This window comes from Corvus brachyrhynchos, unplaced genomic scaffold (assembly GCF_000691975.1).
Source record: "Corvus brachyrhynchos isolate BGI_N302 unplaced genomic scaffold, ASM69197v1 scaffold59, whole genome shotgun sequence".
Taxonomy (NCBI): Eukaryota; Metazoa; Chordata; class Aves; order Passeriformes; family Corvidae; genus Corvus; species Corvus brachyrhynchos.
Genome location: NW_008246054.1, coordinates 915589 through 930587, shown reverse-complemented (window position 1 = coordinate 930587; position 14999 = coordinate 915589). Strand labels below are relative to the sequence as shown.

Sequence of the window (14999 nt, the reverse complement as noted above, 5' to 3'; positions counted from 1 at the left end):
ACATGTGCTCAGTGGGGCTCAGGGGTTTTGTCTCCTCTGTTGCATTTGTTTCAAGATTCAGGTCACTCCCTGGAGATGGGAGGAGTGAGGGTTGAGAGCACAAACCTTTAATGCCCAAATCCTTAGGAATACATCATAGTTGTGGGGTGGAAATATACCACAGCATGGAAATCAAGGGGAGATAGGAGAGCAGAACTGAACTGGGTTGACTGACTCACCTTGTAGCACTGGAAACTGACAGGAAAAATCCAGAAGTTCTCAGGTTGTGTCATGTCACTAACTGTGAGATAGAGGGTGACAAATGTGGTAATGGTGTAACAGAATCCAGTGAATGTTAGCTGTGAGCATCCATATGCTGCCCTGACCTGGTGACACTGGGGCAGCAGTTTTGTTTGTGATATCACTGGCTCTGTTTCTGAAACAGCCTTATCTGTTTGAAAAAGATTATTTCCTTAATGAGTAACAATAAATATTATCAGTCCAAACTAACTGATTTCCACTGGGTTATTCTGCTTGCTCTTGGGTAGGGTTTTTATTTTTATGATATTTCAAGAGTCCAGTTTGTCTTTCTGTGGATATAACCATAAAATTACCTCTCTTTTAGCAAGATTGTAAGATGTTTTCAAACACCTGTTGCATGTAGGAACATGGTCATTTCCTATTTGGAGAGATCCAATAACAACAGGTTTTGAGAAACTCTGGGAATCATGGTTCTTGTAGTTCTGGGTGCAGGCAGAATTCTAAAGTATGCCGGGTGAATCCTGAACAAAGCTGTTCTGACTTTGGTGCAGACATGCTCCTGTCATGTTGGGCTGACTGGATTCTGCTTCCTAATTCTGCTTTTGTCACTGTCTCTTGCAGGGATTTACCTCAGTATGGGCAGAAGCAGTGGCAATCCTATTTCGGGCGAACATTTGATGTTTACACCAAGCTCTGGAAGTTCCAACAGCAGCACCGGTAAGGGAATGTTGTAGGCAGATGCGTTGTGTGGGTTTAAGTGCAGCTTTAATCTCTGGTATGCCCAGGGCCCCAGCTAAGATTGAGATTTCACTGTGTTGTTCAAGCATGAAGGGAGGGAACAGCAGCTTCCTGCAGTGCTCACAGTCTATTGAATTAAAATGTTGCAGAGTTTTCAGTGTGACTTTTTTAACAAACCCTTTTGCTTTACCTGAGTGTGAGGTGCTTTAATTTCTTACCAAGGAGGTGATGGATTCTGCAGAGCAGAATCTGGAATGGTGTGAAGTCTCTTGCTGCTGCGTGGGCTCTGATCCTTCACACCTTCCTCTGGCTGCATAGTCTGAGTGTTCTCCTGGGAAGCTGTGACCTTTTGTTGTGTGTATTTTGTGCAACACACTTATGTCTGGTTCTTGCAAGTTTATGCAAGATAAATGGCCCTTGTTGTGGGGTGTGTGTGCTGTTGGCTCTGTGAGGGGCTGCTGCTGGCAATGCTGCACCAGTAATGAAAGCTGAATTTGGCCCTGCAATGGCTCTTTGTCTTGTCTGGTGGGATGTTCTGGGAAATTTGGGAATCCTTTTAATCTTTCTTTTCTCTCTTGCGACATAGACAAGTATTGGACAATCGGTATGGGTTGAAGAGGTGGCAAATTGGGGAAATTGCTTCCAAGATTGGGCAGCTCTATTACCATTATTAGTAAGTAAGCACAGAAGAGGATGCAGTGGGCAATGCAGGGTTAGTGGCAGCTGCATGCCAAATGTCTGGATGCTCAGTCAGGAGGAATCAGTGATTGGGCTGAGTCACAATGCCAGTTTCTGAATGAGGGCCCTGGGGACTGCATGGGGTGCTGCAGGGAAAGGCCCCTGTGAGGCTGGTGCCACATTGCTGGTCACACTGGTACTGCCCAAGGACTTCGCTCCTGCCTCCAAAGTGTCTTCCATGTGTGCTGTATCAGAATGTTGTGCAAAAGTGTGATTTACGAGTTTGGGAGCTTAGTGTCCCTTTAGACTGTTCAGTGTACCCATCACCTGTATGTGTGGGTGCAAGATGGGCAGCTTTGATTGTTACCTAAAATGGGATCCAAGCTCTGACATCTGCCTTCCCAGAATGAGTCTGGCTTTCATACGATGGTACTTGAGGAGGGAGTTTTGCCGTGGATGCACAGGATGGCTGAGGGGGCAGGAAGGGAGGGTTTGGCATGGCTTTCCCTCTGAGGCAGTGAGCTGATCCCCTTGTTCCCCTGCAGCTTGCGCACCTCTGAAACCAGCTATCTCAATGAGGCTTTCTCCTTCTACTCAGCAATCAGGCAGAGGTCCTACTACTCCCAAGTCAACAAAGAAGACAGGTATGTCTGAATGGAGGCCTTTGTTTTTTTGAGACTAGGAAGGTGTATGGAGGCAGCAAAGAGCTGTAAACTGTAGGAGCATAACTGGGATAGAACCTGTGTTGTTGACAGGAGTTTCTTTTAATCCTTCTGCTACGATTGAAAAATTCAGGTTAAATAAGAGGTTAGCTGTATGACTGAAAGAATATTCTTTTACCTGGTCCTGGATAGAAAGCCATTAGCCCCAAAGTTTTGTCAGTTTGAATCCTGTGTAGTATCAGTGCTGGGACCCAGAATGCTGTGAGTGGAAGATGGGTCAGTTGGGCTGAGGCAGAGGAATCTGTTTGATTCTGATCAGGCCTTTCAGGGGAACATCAGCTCGTGCTGCAGTAAAGCAAGGTTTGAAGAGCCAGCCGTGGTACCTGACTCCCATGCCCCTGACATGTAAGAAGGCTGTGGCTTTCTTAAATTATTTTTTATGTCTCTGTACTCAGTTTTAACTAAACCTCCAAGCAGCCAGGTAGCTATTATCACCACATGAGTTCAGTCAGAACTCTTAATCTGCAGGTGTTCAGTCCTGCTCTGGTCTTAAACTCCTGTTCCTTACCCCTGCTACCTACCTCTGTTCTATTCTAATCTCAAATTTGGCTGTGGTGTTCTTGTTGTGTCTAGGCCCGAATTAGTGGTTAAGAAGCTGCGTTACTATGCAAGGTTTATCGTGGTTTGTCTCCTGCTCAACAAAATGGATGTTGTGAAGGACCTTGTAAAGGTATGTTAAAATCAGGATAAAGGTGCTGAGGGGTAGGAGATTGCTGAGCCTTGCTTTTCTAGTCTATCTGACATCCAGCACAGGGAATACCTTCTGTGATTCAGACATTTAATAATAACACTTTAAGATCAAGTGATTTGGTAGCATTGTTTGAACAGCAAGTAAAAATATTCCAATCGCTGCAGCCCAGACAGGGAGGTGCCCTGGAAGTGCAGCAAAGGAACAGCAAGCTGCTCCCCACAGCATATGCTTCCCAGCCCCTCTGACAACCTCGCTTCAAGCAGCTCCTGGGCTTGACAGCTTTGTGTAGGTTGCATTGCTGTCTGTGTCACAGCTCCTTTGAACTGCAGGCTTAGCTTAGCACAGCTAAACCAGCCACACCATCCCCTTTCTCAATGTATTTAAAGTTACTTGCAAGGTGAAATTTGAGTCCTTGGTATCCATAGCTTATGGTAATAACCAGTGACATAGCTGTGAGTGGGATAATTATACTTAACTCCAGATATTCTTTGCATTTGGACCTACGTAAAAGACAATTTGCATTGCCAGAACTCGGTGTAACATTGGCATTCTGTCTGCTGAAAGAGCGCGTTTTGGCTGGCATGTTAGTCAGGAGTGTGCTGCATATGTTCTCAAGGAATTTATTTATTTATTATTCTTAAAGGCCAGCACAGCTAACCAAATGTAAGATTACTGACTGCCTGTTAAAGTCTGGTTTTAGGAGTGACTGTGTCTGTCTCTGAACTGTTTACATCAGGAGCTGTCAGATGAAATTGAAGACTACACTCACCGTTTCAATACTGAAGATCAGGTGGAGTGGAACCTGGTTCTTCAGGAAGTGGCAGCATTTATTGAGGTGAGAATACCATTTCCTGTAGTTGTTTCAGAGTTTTCTGTCTTGTTGATGGAAGTGTTCCTGTATCACCATGTCTGTGAGGGAAGCAGGTGTGCCAGTGCGGGGACAGTATGCCTGTCCCATTAATCACTGACTCATCTTCACAGGACTATTTAAATATTGCCAGAATGGGTGGCAGCATTATCATTCACTCGCCTCCTTTGCTATTCATTTTTACAAAGGGAAGGCAAGCTAAAATGGGCAAACTAGAATTATTATGAAAGTAGGAATATTTAGTTTATTCAGCATGAATTTGTAAGGTTGTTGATGATATTTGACTCCTCAGGTATAGAGAAGCTGAAGCAGAGTCCATGTCATTGGAGGCAGTATGCTTTTCTCTTTGCTGTACCTTCATGTGCTTGTACCATGTATTTCTTGCAGTCCCTAAGTACTTTGCTTTTCCAGGTGGGAAGGCATTGTCCTGTAGCCTGCATACAAATATATTAATACATGTATGGCAAAGTAATTTAAAAAATCTGCCTCACTTGTGAACTGTTTATTGTAAGTGCCAAGACCTGTGGACTTCTCTCTGACTGCAAATCTGTATGCTTTCCTGAATTCTTGATTTATTCTGGTTGCTTTTTTTAGGCAGACCCTGTCATGGTTTTAAATGATGACAACACCATTGTAATCACCTCTAACAGGCTTTCTGAGACGGGAGCTCCGTTGCTGGAGCAGGGGATGATAGTGGGACAGCTTGCTCTTGCAGATGCGCTCATTATTGGGAACTGCAACAACCAGGTAAAGGAAATTCTGGGCACCTGGGTTTGCATCTTTGGATTCCCCCCCATGACATCCCTTCTGATTATACAACAGAGATTCCAACAAAGGAGAATATTGAAATATTTTTATTTTGATGGTTGCAGTTGCAGCAAGAGGAAGAGGGTTCTCAGAAATAAGAGCTAAAAATGAAAAATGTTAGATATTAGACCTGTGGTACTGACCTCTTATTGCTTATATTCAACATGTCAGTTAAGTAGATACAATTGATTTTCATATACTGGATTGTTTGTGACATTCAAGCATGCGAGGCTTCTAAGATATGTCTAGTAAAAGCTTGACTTAAGCTTTCATATGACTCACTCCAGCTTGTTGCAACTTCAGTGGCAACAGGAAGTGGTTTTCAAAAGACATTCTGGGTCCTGGTTTTTAGATGATAATGGTAGTGAAGTTGTACAAATTTCATTACTTCTCTCTGAGCTCTCTTCAGGTAAGCAAGGGAGTTGTATTTAAACTACACTTAGTGTGTCTTTGTCAGATTTTGTCTGAATTCGTGGTACATAGCCCTTCCAGCACCTGATTTGTACACATGCCAGAGAAGCCTGTAATTTGGATGCAGGGGTCTGCAGTGCAGTGACTTGGCCTGGTAGATCAGTAACAAATAGACTTTGTCCTCTGTGAGCTCTACTAGAAGTCATTCACAGCTCTTTAGAGATTCAAAGATGACACTGACAGATCCCTGAGAGAGAATGGTCTCTCAGGTGTGCAGTGGAGTCTCTTAGCTGGATAATTCCAGAGAAATTCTGTTTAATGGGTATCTGGCAGAATAAACTGTTTGACTCTCTTGCAGGTCAAGTTCAGTGAATTAACAATCGACATGTTCCGAATGCTGCAAGCCCTGGAGAGGGAACCGATGAACCTGGCGTCACAAATGAACAAACCTGGAATGCAGGTGAGTTCCACTCCAGTAACAAACCTGGCAACACATCTTAACTGTTTTTTTGTTTGATTGATTGGTTTTAAGTAGTGTACTCCTTCAGTACTGTCGCTGTGCAGAGCAGGTTAGTAAAGGTGGTGTAACTTTTACTAGATACCAGTGAAGAGTAGCTCAAACCCATGGACTCATCAGATTACTGAGTCATCTGAAAGTTAATGTCCCCTTCAGAGAAAGCATAAAGTGTTTTATCTGGAGCCAAAAGAGAATACGAAGATTTAAAATTTATTTGATTGAGATGAAGTGCGAATTTTGTCACTCAGTTCCTGGGTGATACTTTAAAGACGAAGGAAGATTTAGTTAGCAAGTTTCAGTGAGGGATAATATAAAGTTCTGGTTTGAATACTGTGCATCTTGCTTTACTGTGTAGTAGGAAATGTAGAATGGGCAGACCCATTTGTGTGGGAAGTGTGCTGGAAATGAACATTCTAATAAACAGAAATTTAGAGGGTTATGAAACTGCTTTGATAATATCTGGTGGTTGGGGTTTTTTGAGTAGTATTTTGTTTCTTTCTTTTAACAGGAGTCAACAGAGAAACCAGCCAGGCGGGAAAACCCCCATAAATACCTACTTTATAAACCAACTTTCAGCCAGCTATATACATTTTTAGCAGCATCATTTAAGGTTTGTGAAATCGGTGAATTTATTTGTAATAAAAAAAAAAATCCAGGACTGTATGTGAAACTGAATGAAATGTGGATCAGCACTGATCTGGAGAACAGAAAAATCCAAAATCAGGGAAGTACATCAGGAAATTGTTGCTCTCGAGCACTGTGTAGCTGCTGAATCTCCAGCCCTGTATCTCATTTGAACTGTAAACAAAGCTTCCTTTGTGAATTGTTTGAGAGTTGGGGTCTGCGTGGATCTTGGCAGCTTTTGGGTTCTGTATCTTGGAAAGCTTCAGATCTGGATAGATGGTAAAAGAGTCTGTGTGTAAGTAGATGCTTTCTCAGTGCTGCTTGGAGCTCTGATATCAGCCTGGAGGTTTGTGCGGAGAAAAGGTACAGACATTTCATCAGGTGACGCTTTTGATCTGTTGGAAGGGTTGTGTGTGGTGGGGCAGGGCAAATCCATGTACCAAGAGCAGAGTGGAGGGGAACCAGAAGCAGGAGTAGTAGCACAATTATAATGACAATGTATGTATGAAGGTGATGATTCAGTATTAAAATAAACTTTTACCTTTCTTCCCTTGCCACTTGTGCCCTTGTTTGCGTTCCAGGAGCTGCCTGCAAACAGTGTGCTGCTGATTTACCTGTCTGCCACGGGCGTGTTCCCATCAGGTCGTTCGGATAGTGAAGGTACAATAAAGGAATGCTCCCTGTCATGAACAGGGCTTGAATTCTCTTTATGTTCCAGGACAAGTGACCAAGAAAGATGTCACAAAGCTCCTTTTAAAAGACAAGTCAATTCGATTCTCCTGTCTACTTCGTAAGATAGCCTTTATTTTCCACAAACAGTAATTAAATCTTTGTGTTTTAATTAGTGTGCATTAACCTGAGAACTTTTCAAAGGACACACCCAGTTTTTGATGCATCTGGAGTATTAAAAGCCTCCCAATTTTGAAGACCACGTGGCTCAGTTGATGCATCAGCACAAAGTTCATAAAATGGCTCAGTGGCACTCTGTGATTCTTTCCAATCCCCGGCACCAGGAGATGGTGTGGCCAGGAGATGGGTGGTGAAAGGACTCGAGCAGCTGCAGGGACTGGTCTATTTGCACGCTCATTAACCTGACAATTCAAGCCCTTCTCATGATTTTTGACAATTCCCCTCACCTCACCCTCCTGTTCTTTGCAATCTAGCAGAATATTTGGATGCAGCTGCATTGTAAAAGCTGAAAACTGGTTGGCTGAAGTAAACACAGTCCAAAGATCTGTTTATATAATTCAAGAAAAGAATCAAAATAACTTTTTAACATCCTAAATATTGTAAAAACCTCATCTGTTTGAGACTTGCATTCCTTTATAAGATGCATGCTTTGTCCTCCCCAGTGCATGATTTATAGAGCTCTCAAAATGTTAAAAGGAAAAAATCCCTGTCAGCTTTGGATGGTGGCAGTGATTTTTTTAAATGCTTTTAACATTTTACTTCTTGCTGCAGCTTGGTGATAGGTCCTAACTGAAGTGTGTTCTCTGAAGCCTGTGGTATGTCCCCCTCTCTGCATGTGTTGTTTCAGCTTAAGACCTTGTGGCAGAGGCATCTAGGCTCGGTCACATGAAGAGCTGCACAGCCCCAGAGTGCAGCTTTCACTTAATGAGTCCATCACATGCATTCCTTTATAAGATGCATGCTTTGTCCTCCCCAGTGCATGATTTATAGAGCTCTCAAAATGTTAAAAGGAAAAAATCCCTGTCAGCTTTGGATGGTGGCAGTGATTTTTTTAAATGCTTTTAACATTTTACTTCTTGCTGCAGCTTGGTGATAGGTCCTAACTGAAGTGTGTTCTCTGAAGCCTGTGGTATGTCCCCCTCTCTCTGCATGTGTTGTTTCAGCTTAAGACCTTGTGGCAGAGGCATCTAGGCTCGGTCACCTGAAGAGCTGCACAGCCAGAGTGCAGCTTTCACTTAATGAGTCCATCACAACTGCATTCTTTTAATAAGGTGGTGTGGTCTGCACACAGTTCTGCCTTATTAAAAGGGAGAGCAGCTGCAAGTTGCACTGTGCATCGCCTGCAAGCCATGTGTTTGGCAGACCACGTGAGGTGTTTGTAACAGTGCTAAATTAATGTTTGTTCTGTTCCTGATTTTGTATCCCCAAAGCTTCCCTTAAATGGAAAGGCGTCTTGTATCCAAACCTGAAAAAATTGCATTTGGTGGCCAAATATGGGTCAGCCAAGTCTGCAAATGTATGACAGAATGAGGAAACCCTAATACTTTATTTTACTAATGTTAGTGGCATTTCATACCCATACCAATGGCAGAAATATTTCTTGGTATCTTGTAGGATTTGATATATTTTATAGCCATTGCTTTCAACTTTGCTCTCCATCAGACATTCAGGGGGTAGCTCAGTTTTGCAAATTTGGCAGAATATTCAGCTTACGTGTGGGAGCACGTGTCCAGGGCGTATGCATGTGAAAGTTGTGAATTCTGACTTTGAAATCTTGAAATACAAACCTTTGCTACAGATTTTAAATCTGGTTAAAACTGTTTTGTCCTTTTGTCATTCTCTCAGTTCTCTCTTCTCCCCTTTGCAGTGTTAGAACTGCAAATGACAGTAGTATTTCTAGTCTTTTTGATTCATTTAGCCTTATTTTTTTACCAAATTCTGAATCTGGAATATGCAAACTCATACAGTAATTTTACAAAGGTATTGATTTTCCTGTGTCAGATGTGTAATGGGTTTTAATCTTTGTTCTCTATAGTGTAACAAGAGCCAGTATTTGGATCTTTTGCATTATGTTTGTGGATAAATAGTGAATAATTAAATTAAAAGTTATGAAGTTGCATTCCTTGCTTCTATCTGATAGATACTGATATGCTAAAAAAGCATAAGAAGGAATATATAGTTAGTGAGGTCTCCACATTCCTCTCTCCCCTCCTTACAACTGCAGTAGTTCAGGTTCCCTTAGTTTTCTGGGGTTTGTCGTTGCTTCCTCCCTTCCACGTAATCATTCAATGTCCAGCAGAGGTGAGTTCCCCCTGCTAATTTTAGCTTCCTTTTTCCACATGAAGGTCCGTACGATTTTGGGGGTGTGCTGACCAACAGTAACCGGGACATTATCAATGGGGACGCGATCCACAAGCGCAACCAGTCCTACAAGGAGATGCACTGGTGAGTGTCGTGGTGCACACCTGCAAATTCACAGGAGTTTGTCTTTAATAGAGAAAAATGCATCAATGCCTCTGGAATTCAACCTCCTCAGTGCAGGACATCGTAATGGAGATTGGCTTGAACACTTAGAAATGAATGTGCAACTTATGCAACTTTAAATGATTGTTTAAACACTTCAACTTTACTTATGGGACATAAGTTCTTAATTACTGGCAAACTTCAGATCAGTGATGGATGGCTTCTCAAGAAGTTAAACAGCTCCTGAACTAAGAAGTCCCACAACCTGTATTTAGCCACTAGTTGTGCTGTTGCGCTCCGAGAAGGAATCAGGGGACTGGGGCATGGGGAACCTGTCTGTTTTTTATCTGGCTGTGGGCAGCTGTGTGTCTGAGACGCTTGCAGTGTCAGAGCTGTGCAGCAGTTGCGGTGCTCTGAGCTGTCCCTTTCTCTTTGCAGCCTTCACCCTGGAGATCTCTACCCTTTCACCAGAAAGCCCCTGTTCATCATTGTGGACTCTTCCAACAGCGTTGCCTACAAGGTAAGGCCCCTGGAGGCAGCTCCTTGTATGGTAGGATACAGTGCCAACCCCTAGTTAGCTTACTCTTTTAACGGGCTATTTTTTTTAAACAGTTTGTATTCAGTCTTTCTTTTCTTTTGAGGTTGTGCATGCTAGTCAGGATCTGACCCTATGAATAGGAACAAGAAGGAGAAGCACATGAACAGCCGCTCATTGGAAAGTAATAAATCCTCCTGGAGGGAAAAAAGGTTCAAGATTTCCAAGGTCTCTGGTGGGAGGTTTATTTTTGTTTTATACCAAAGACAAATCTCGGTGTGTGTGCATGGGGGAGGGAGATAACTAATGTGCTTTTCTTTCTTCCAGTCATCCAACATTCAGTTGCTTTTAAGCAGCAGAAGGGAAGTCAAAGCATTGAGCCTGATCTTAAAAAACACGGGGTATCTGTGTCTGAAAAGTGTCTGAACCAAGGAAGTAACAAGCCTCAAATTAGCACGCAGTGTTACTGTAGAGTGGTGTTTGCTTGAACACTGAGCCTCCTTCCTAGGGTGCTCTGGACTTACAGTAGAATTGCTCCATGCCAAATCACCTCTGGGAATCTGCAGTTCGGGTAATGCAGAAGCAGGCATTGCACTCGTGGCCAGTTGAATCTGGAGAGCATTACACATTTATTTCATTCATGAATGGGATAATAAGAATGTGCTATATCTGGGGAAAGTGCCTCTTCTTCTGTGTTCCTTTTTATAGCTCCATTATGTGCAGTGAGGGAAAGGAACTGTATTTTGGAGGAGGAACAGGGACGTCTAGTGGCCAGAGGAGCTTGTGCCTTGTTCAGTGTCCACAGGCTGTGCTGTTTGTTTTGAAGGCATGTGTTGGCCAAGGAGAGGTACTAAATCAGTGGTCAGTGTGATTCAGGATAGTTCTGTATCGAGCCAGGGAGCTTCTGCCTGACAGCCAGATAATGATCTGGCCTCTCTGTTGGGTCTTTGGTTTGTTGTAGTGTAATGTATCTCAGAGGGCTTTTTAAACACCGCTATATTTAAGTTAATCACGCTGGGTTTCTGAGCAAATCTGTTTTTTCTTGAATTCCCCATTTCCATGGACGGAAACACAATTGGAATGATTTACTTGTTTTTCTGAGAAAGTGAGCATTTGGAAGGGATTTATTTCCCTCTGCTCTTTCCTGACATGCATTCCAGTATAACATTAGGGGGATTGGTTTCATTTCAGGGGAAAAAGTATGGCTTGTGTTCGGGTTTTGGTTTGGTTTTGTTTTCTTTACTCCCTTCCTCTCCAATAGAATTGTTAAAAGATGTCAAGTGGATCAGCTCTGTAAGAGAGCAAGGGATACCAGCTCTGGACAGACTGGGGTTCTGTGCAAAGCTTAGAGCAAAGGACCTGTTTGGGGCAATGGATTTCCGCGTGTAGATTTGTAGGTCTTGTGAGAATAATGTCAAGTGTTTACAGTAGAATTTGCTTTTTGTATTACATTTAAATTTGATAATTTCTTTATTTGTTTGACAGCAAGCAACTCTGTAACCTCCACTGAGTTTCTTTCCCTTGTTCTGCAGTGAGCTGACAGGGGTGTAAAACCCACCAGTCTGTTCAGCACAGCTGGTGCAGAGCATCCAGCTCTGCCTGTGTGGAAGGAGCACAGAAATGTGAGTTTTGGAAGTATTTCAGGACAGGATTATAGAAGTGGCTGCTAGGAACACTGACCCAGAGCACAAGGAACCTAAAAAGAAATACGTCCAGCATTTCAGAAGTGACATTCACCTCTGCCATCTCTTGCTACTGAGCATAGGCAGACATGTGAGGGGACTGGTGTAGGTGTCTTGTTTTGTTTTCCACTGAAGGTACGTGGCAGAGCTCTCAAGGTCAGTGTTTTCCAGCCCTTGTACGCTCCTGCCTGTCGCTGTGCTGGGGTCCTTGTCCCCAGAGTGCCCTGACGGGGCTGTGCCGTGACTGTCCCCGGGTGGGCTGGGAGGCGTCTGGAGGCTCAAGTGCTGGCACCAGCAAAGAGGTTCTGTGCGACCGTGTGAGGAATTGAAGTCACTACTGACTTTTTTCCACATGGCTGCTCTGATCTTTCCTGATAGGACAGGAGCTATCCTGACATTTAAATGTCACTGCCAGCAGTACCGACAGGAACAGCAACTGCTCACACATCTTTTTCTGCAGCCCATTCCCGCTCTCCTGCACGCATCCCCGTCCTCTCCCTCTCTCTGGAGGACTTAAATGGTGATGACTGAAAGTAAGTCCTGCCAGGAAGTGACTTGTCAGTTTGTCAAATCAGCGGCACTTGAACAGCTTCCTCCCCTGTATATTTAGCTGAAAGTGGAAGATAACTGCAAATCGAGCATATCTACTGAAAGCCGTGAATTTTTTTTTTAACACTTCCATTTAAATATAGATGGCTGTGTGTTCTTGAAGGTTACCACTGCATATGTGGATGAAATAATATTTTTAAATCAATATCTTCCTGTAGCTGTGGTTGTCTAGGATCATGGTCAAATGCAGAGTCTTAAAACCAAACCAAACCAAAACCTCTAGCCAGTGAGAATGCAAGGCCTTTGTCAGTGATGTGGTATGAATACTTAGCTTAGCAAAGCTTAAATGTGAAGTGATTTCTTTTGGAGATGATGGGCAGTTCTTTCTTGGAAAGAGATGTACATGACATGCATTGTGAAAATCAGGAACACTTCTGTTGGAAAACTTGAACACTCAAGTAAGAAAACAGTCAATTTTGATACAAAGTGGAGTTTATCCTTTTTGGAGTTGTCCACAAGGGTAGGGCATTCCTTATCCAGACCTGCTGTCAACATCTGGACTGCAGGGCAGGTTTTCCTGGCTTAACCTCTGCTGGGACAGAGTCCAGAGTGCTCTCAGACGCTGCCTGAGACCCGCAAGTGACCCAGGGGTGCTCTTGGCTGTTGGACTTGCAGGGTTGTTCTCACTGGTGGCGTGTCTGCTTTGGTCTGTAACTGAGTGACACAGGATGGAATTAATTAAACATGTCAGTCTGCTCGTGGTACTGAGCATACGAGTTACTGGAGAAGGTAAAACCTTGCCAGTGTGTGTATGATTCAAACCAGCAGTGTCTGGGGTGACTCCTGGAGTTTGAAATGTTTCTTTCACCAATTCCTGGGCTGGCCTATAGTTTCTGTCTGCAAGGGAATTGTCTTTGTTTCCTCCTTAGAGACCAAACCTTAGTATCCAGCATTATCAGTCTTCCCTGGGCTCCTAATGAACTAGAAGGGTTTTTAGCACTACTCAGCGCTCTGTCAGAGATGGGAAATGTTTTATTTTGATTAGACTAGATTTCTGTCTCTAGTATTTAGCAGATTTAGATCAATTAATTCTGTAAAACGAATATAACTGAAATATACTGCCTGGAAGGCAAAGCTCATTTGAATTATGCAGAGGTCAAAAAGGAGTTAATCTTTTTAGCTTTTTGAGGATTCTACACAAGGAAATACTTCTGGTGTTGTGTCTTACACTTGTAAACTGCAGTTTTAAGAATCTAATCTGCAGATGTGTGTGTGGCACTCGGGTGCTTTGGAGGCGTGGTTTGAGTCTGAGCTCTGTGAGGATGCAAACACAATCACATTTTCTATAGCTTTGCAAGCCTTCAGTTTTAAGAAAGCTGTTCTGGTGACAAAGCTAATGAGGTTGTGTGCATGATTTTTGGCTTTTTTCCCTTTGTGATAATTGTTTACCACCAGGCAGATACACAGTAGGACTGTTACCAGGTAAATATTGGTTATCAGGTAAATGTTGGTGAAGCTGGACAATGCTGGTGTTCCAGGTTCTGGACAAATTCTTGTGCAATTGGACACTGGCAATATTTAAGGTGCTGGTGAAAGAGGCATGAAATGAGTGTTGTAAAATGAGGGTTCAGTACAGCACATGTTAAGGTTGTGACATACTTGCTTTAAAGGAAACTTACTTTAAAACTTCTCTCTTCTGGGCCCTCCTGTTTCATCAGACATAGCTCCTCCTGCTAGAAAGAAAAGGGAAAATGAATGGTTTTGACTGGGCAGTTCAGTTGGTGTTGAGGGAAGATGCTAAACCCAATTGCTTTCACTTTTACTGCAGAACGTGATTTTTTTTTTTCAAGTAATGTGTTACTACTGAAAGCCATATTTCCATGAAATTAGTGTCTGCCATCAGTAGCAATGAAATGAGAGAATTGTAATTCCTTTAAAATGTAGTTGGTTATATTCCTTCTGTGCTGTGATCTCTGAGTAAGTGAACTTGTCAGGCTCATTGCCAATGCTGAGCTGTGAGAGGGGCATTAGTGTCTTCTGTCATTAATATGATTCGTACCCTTGACTTGCTGGATATTCAAGGCAAGCAAAGTGACCATCAATACTTCAAAATTCTTATCTGTTACAGAATTTCACAAACTTATTTGGACAACCATTGGTGTGCTTGCTTTCTCCAACAGCATATCCAAAAGCATTACAAGGTATGTGCAGTATTGCATTTCCCAACAAGCGGCAGTTGCATCATGTATCTATCCCCAGCAGAACATAGATTCCTCAGGAAAAGACAGCTTTTCACTGCTGTGTAACCCCTAAATCAGGTTAACAGACCCCAAAGTAGTATGATAAAGTTTATTTACTGCATGTGGTAAATAATTTATTCCAACACTGATGATATTTCTAGAGATGGCTCCAACAAGTGCTAGGAGCAAGGGCTCTCCTACACGGAGCCTGAGGAAGTGGCCAGCCCAGTGTGGGGTGAGGGTGGTTATTACAACTCTGGGCAGCTTTATTGCTCCCAGAAAGGGAGCAGAGTCAGTTAAGGTGTCTTGGTGTTAATGCACGTCTCCAGCAAGCCTTTATTGCCAGTCATTGATCAGGTCTGCACGAGAGAAGGTGTAACTAACACACAGGAGTAGCTCCTCTGTGACGGAATTTAGCAGGTGAGCGACTTCGTTCTGTGGCAGGGACACTGTTTCTGTTTCATGTGCCAAATGTATCCCTTTGTCTATTGATTTATTTTTCCTTTTAGATCAGTCTCAGCGGGGTAGCCTCTTCACACTCTTT

The 14999-nt window shown here is 43.0% G+C and overlaps 1 protein-coding gene across 1 annotated transcript in view; it reads left to right on the top strand.

Moving 5' to 3' along the window:
• Positions 1-14999, top strand: part of SCAI (suppressor of cancer cell invasion) — a 29685-nt gene that overhangs the window by 7876 nt on the left and 6810 nt on the right. Inside the window, 13 exon segments of the mRNA XM_017745573.1 lie at positions 862-957; positions 1565-1651; positions 2202-2300; positions 2952-3048; positions 3806-3904; positions 4532-4684; positions 5514-5615; positions 6181-6282; positions 6878-6956; positions 9332-9431; positions 9888-9969; positions 14344-14416; positions 14965-14999. The exon segment at positions 14965-14999 is cut by the window's right edge and continues 12 nt beyond it. Coding sequence (XP_017601062.1) covers positions 862-957; positions 1565-1651; positions 2202-2300; positions 2952-3048; positions 3806-3904; positions 4532-4684; positions 5514-5615; positions 6181-6282; positions 6878-6956; positions 9332-9431; positions 9888-9969; positions 14344-14416; positions 14965-14999 — 1204 coding nt within the window.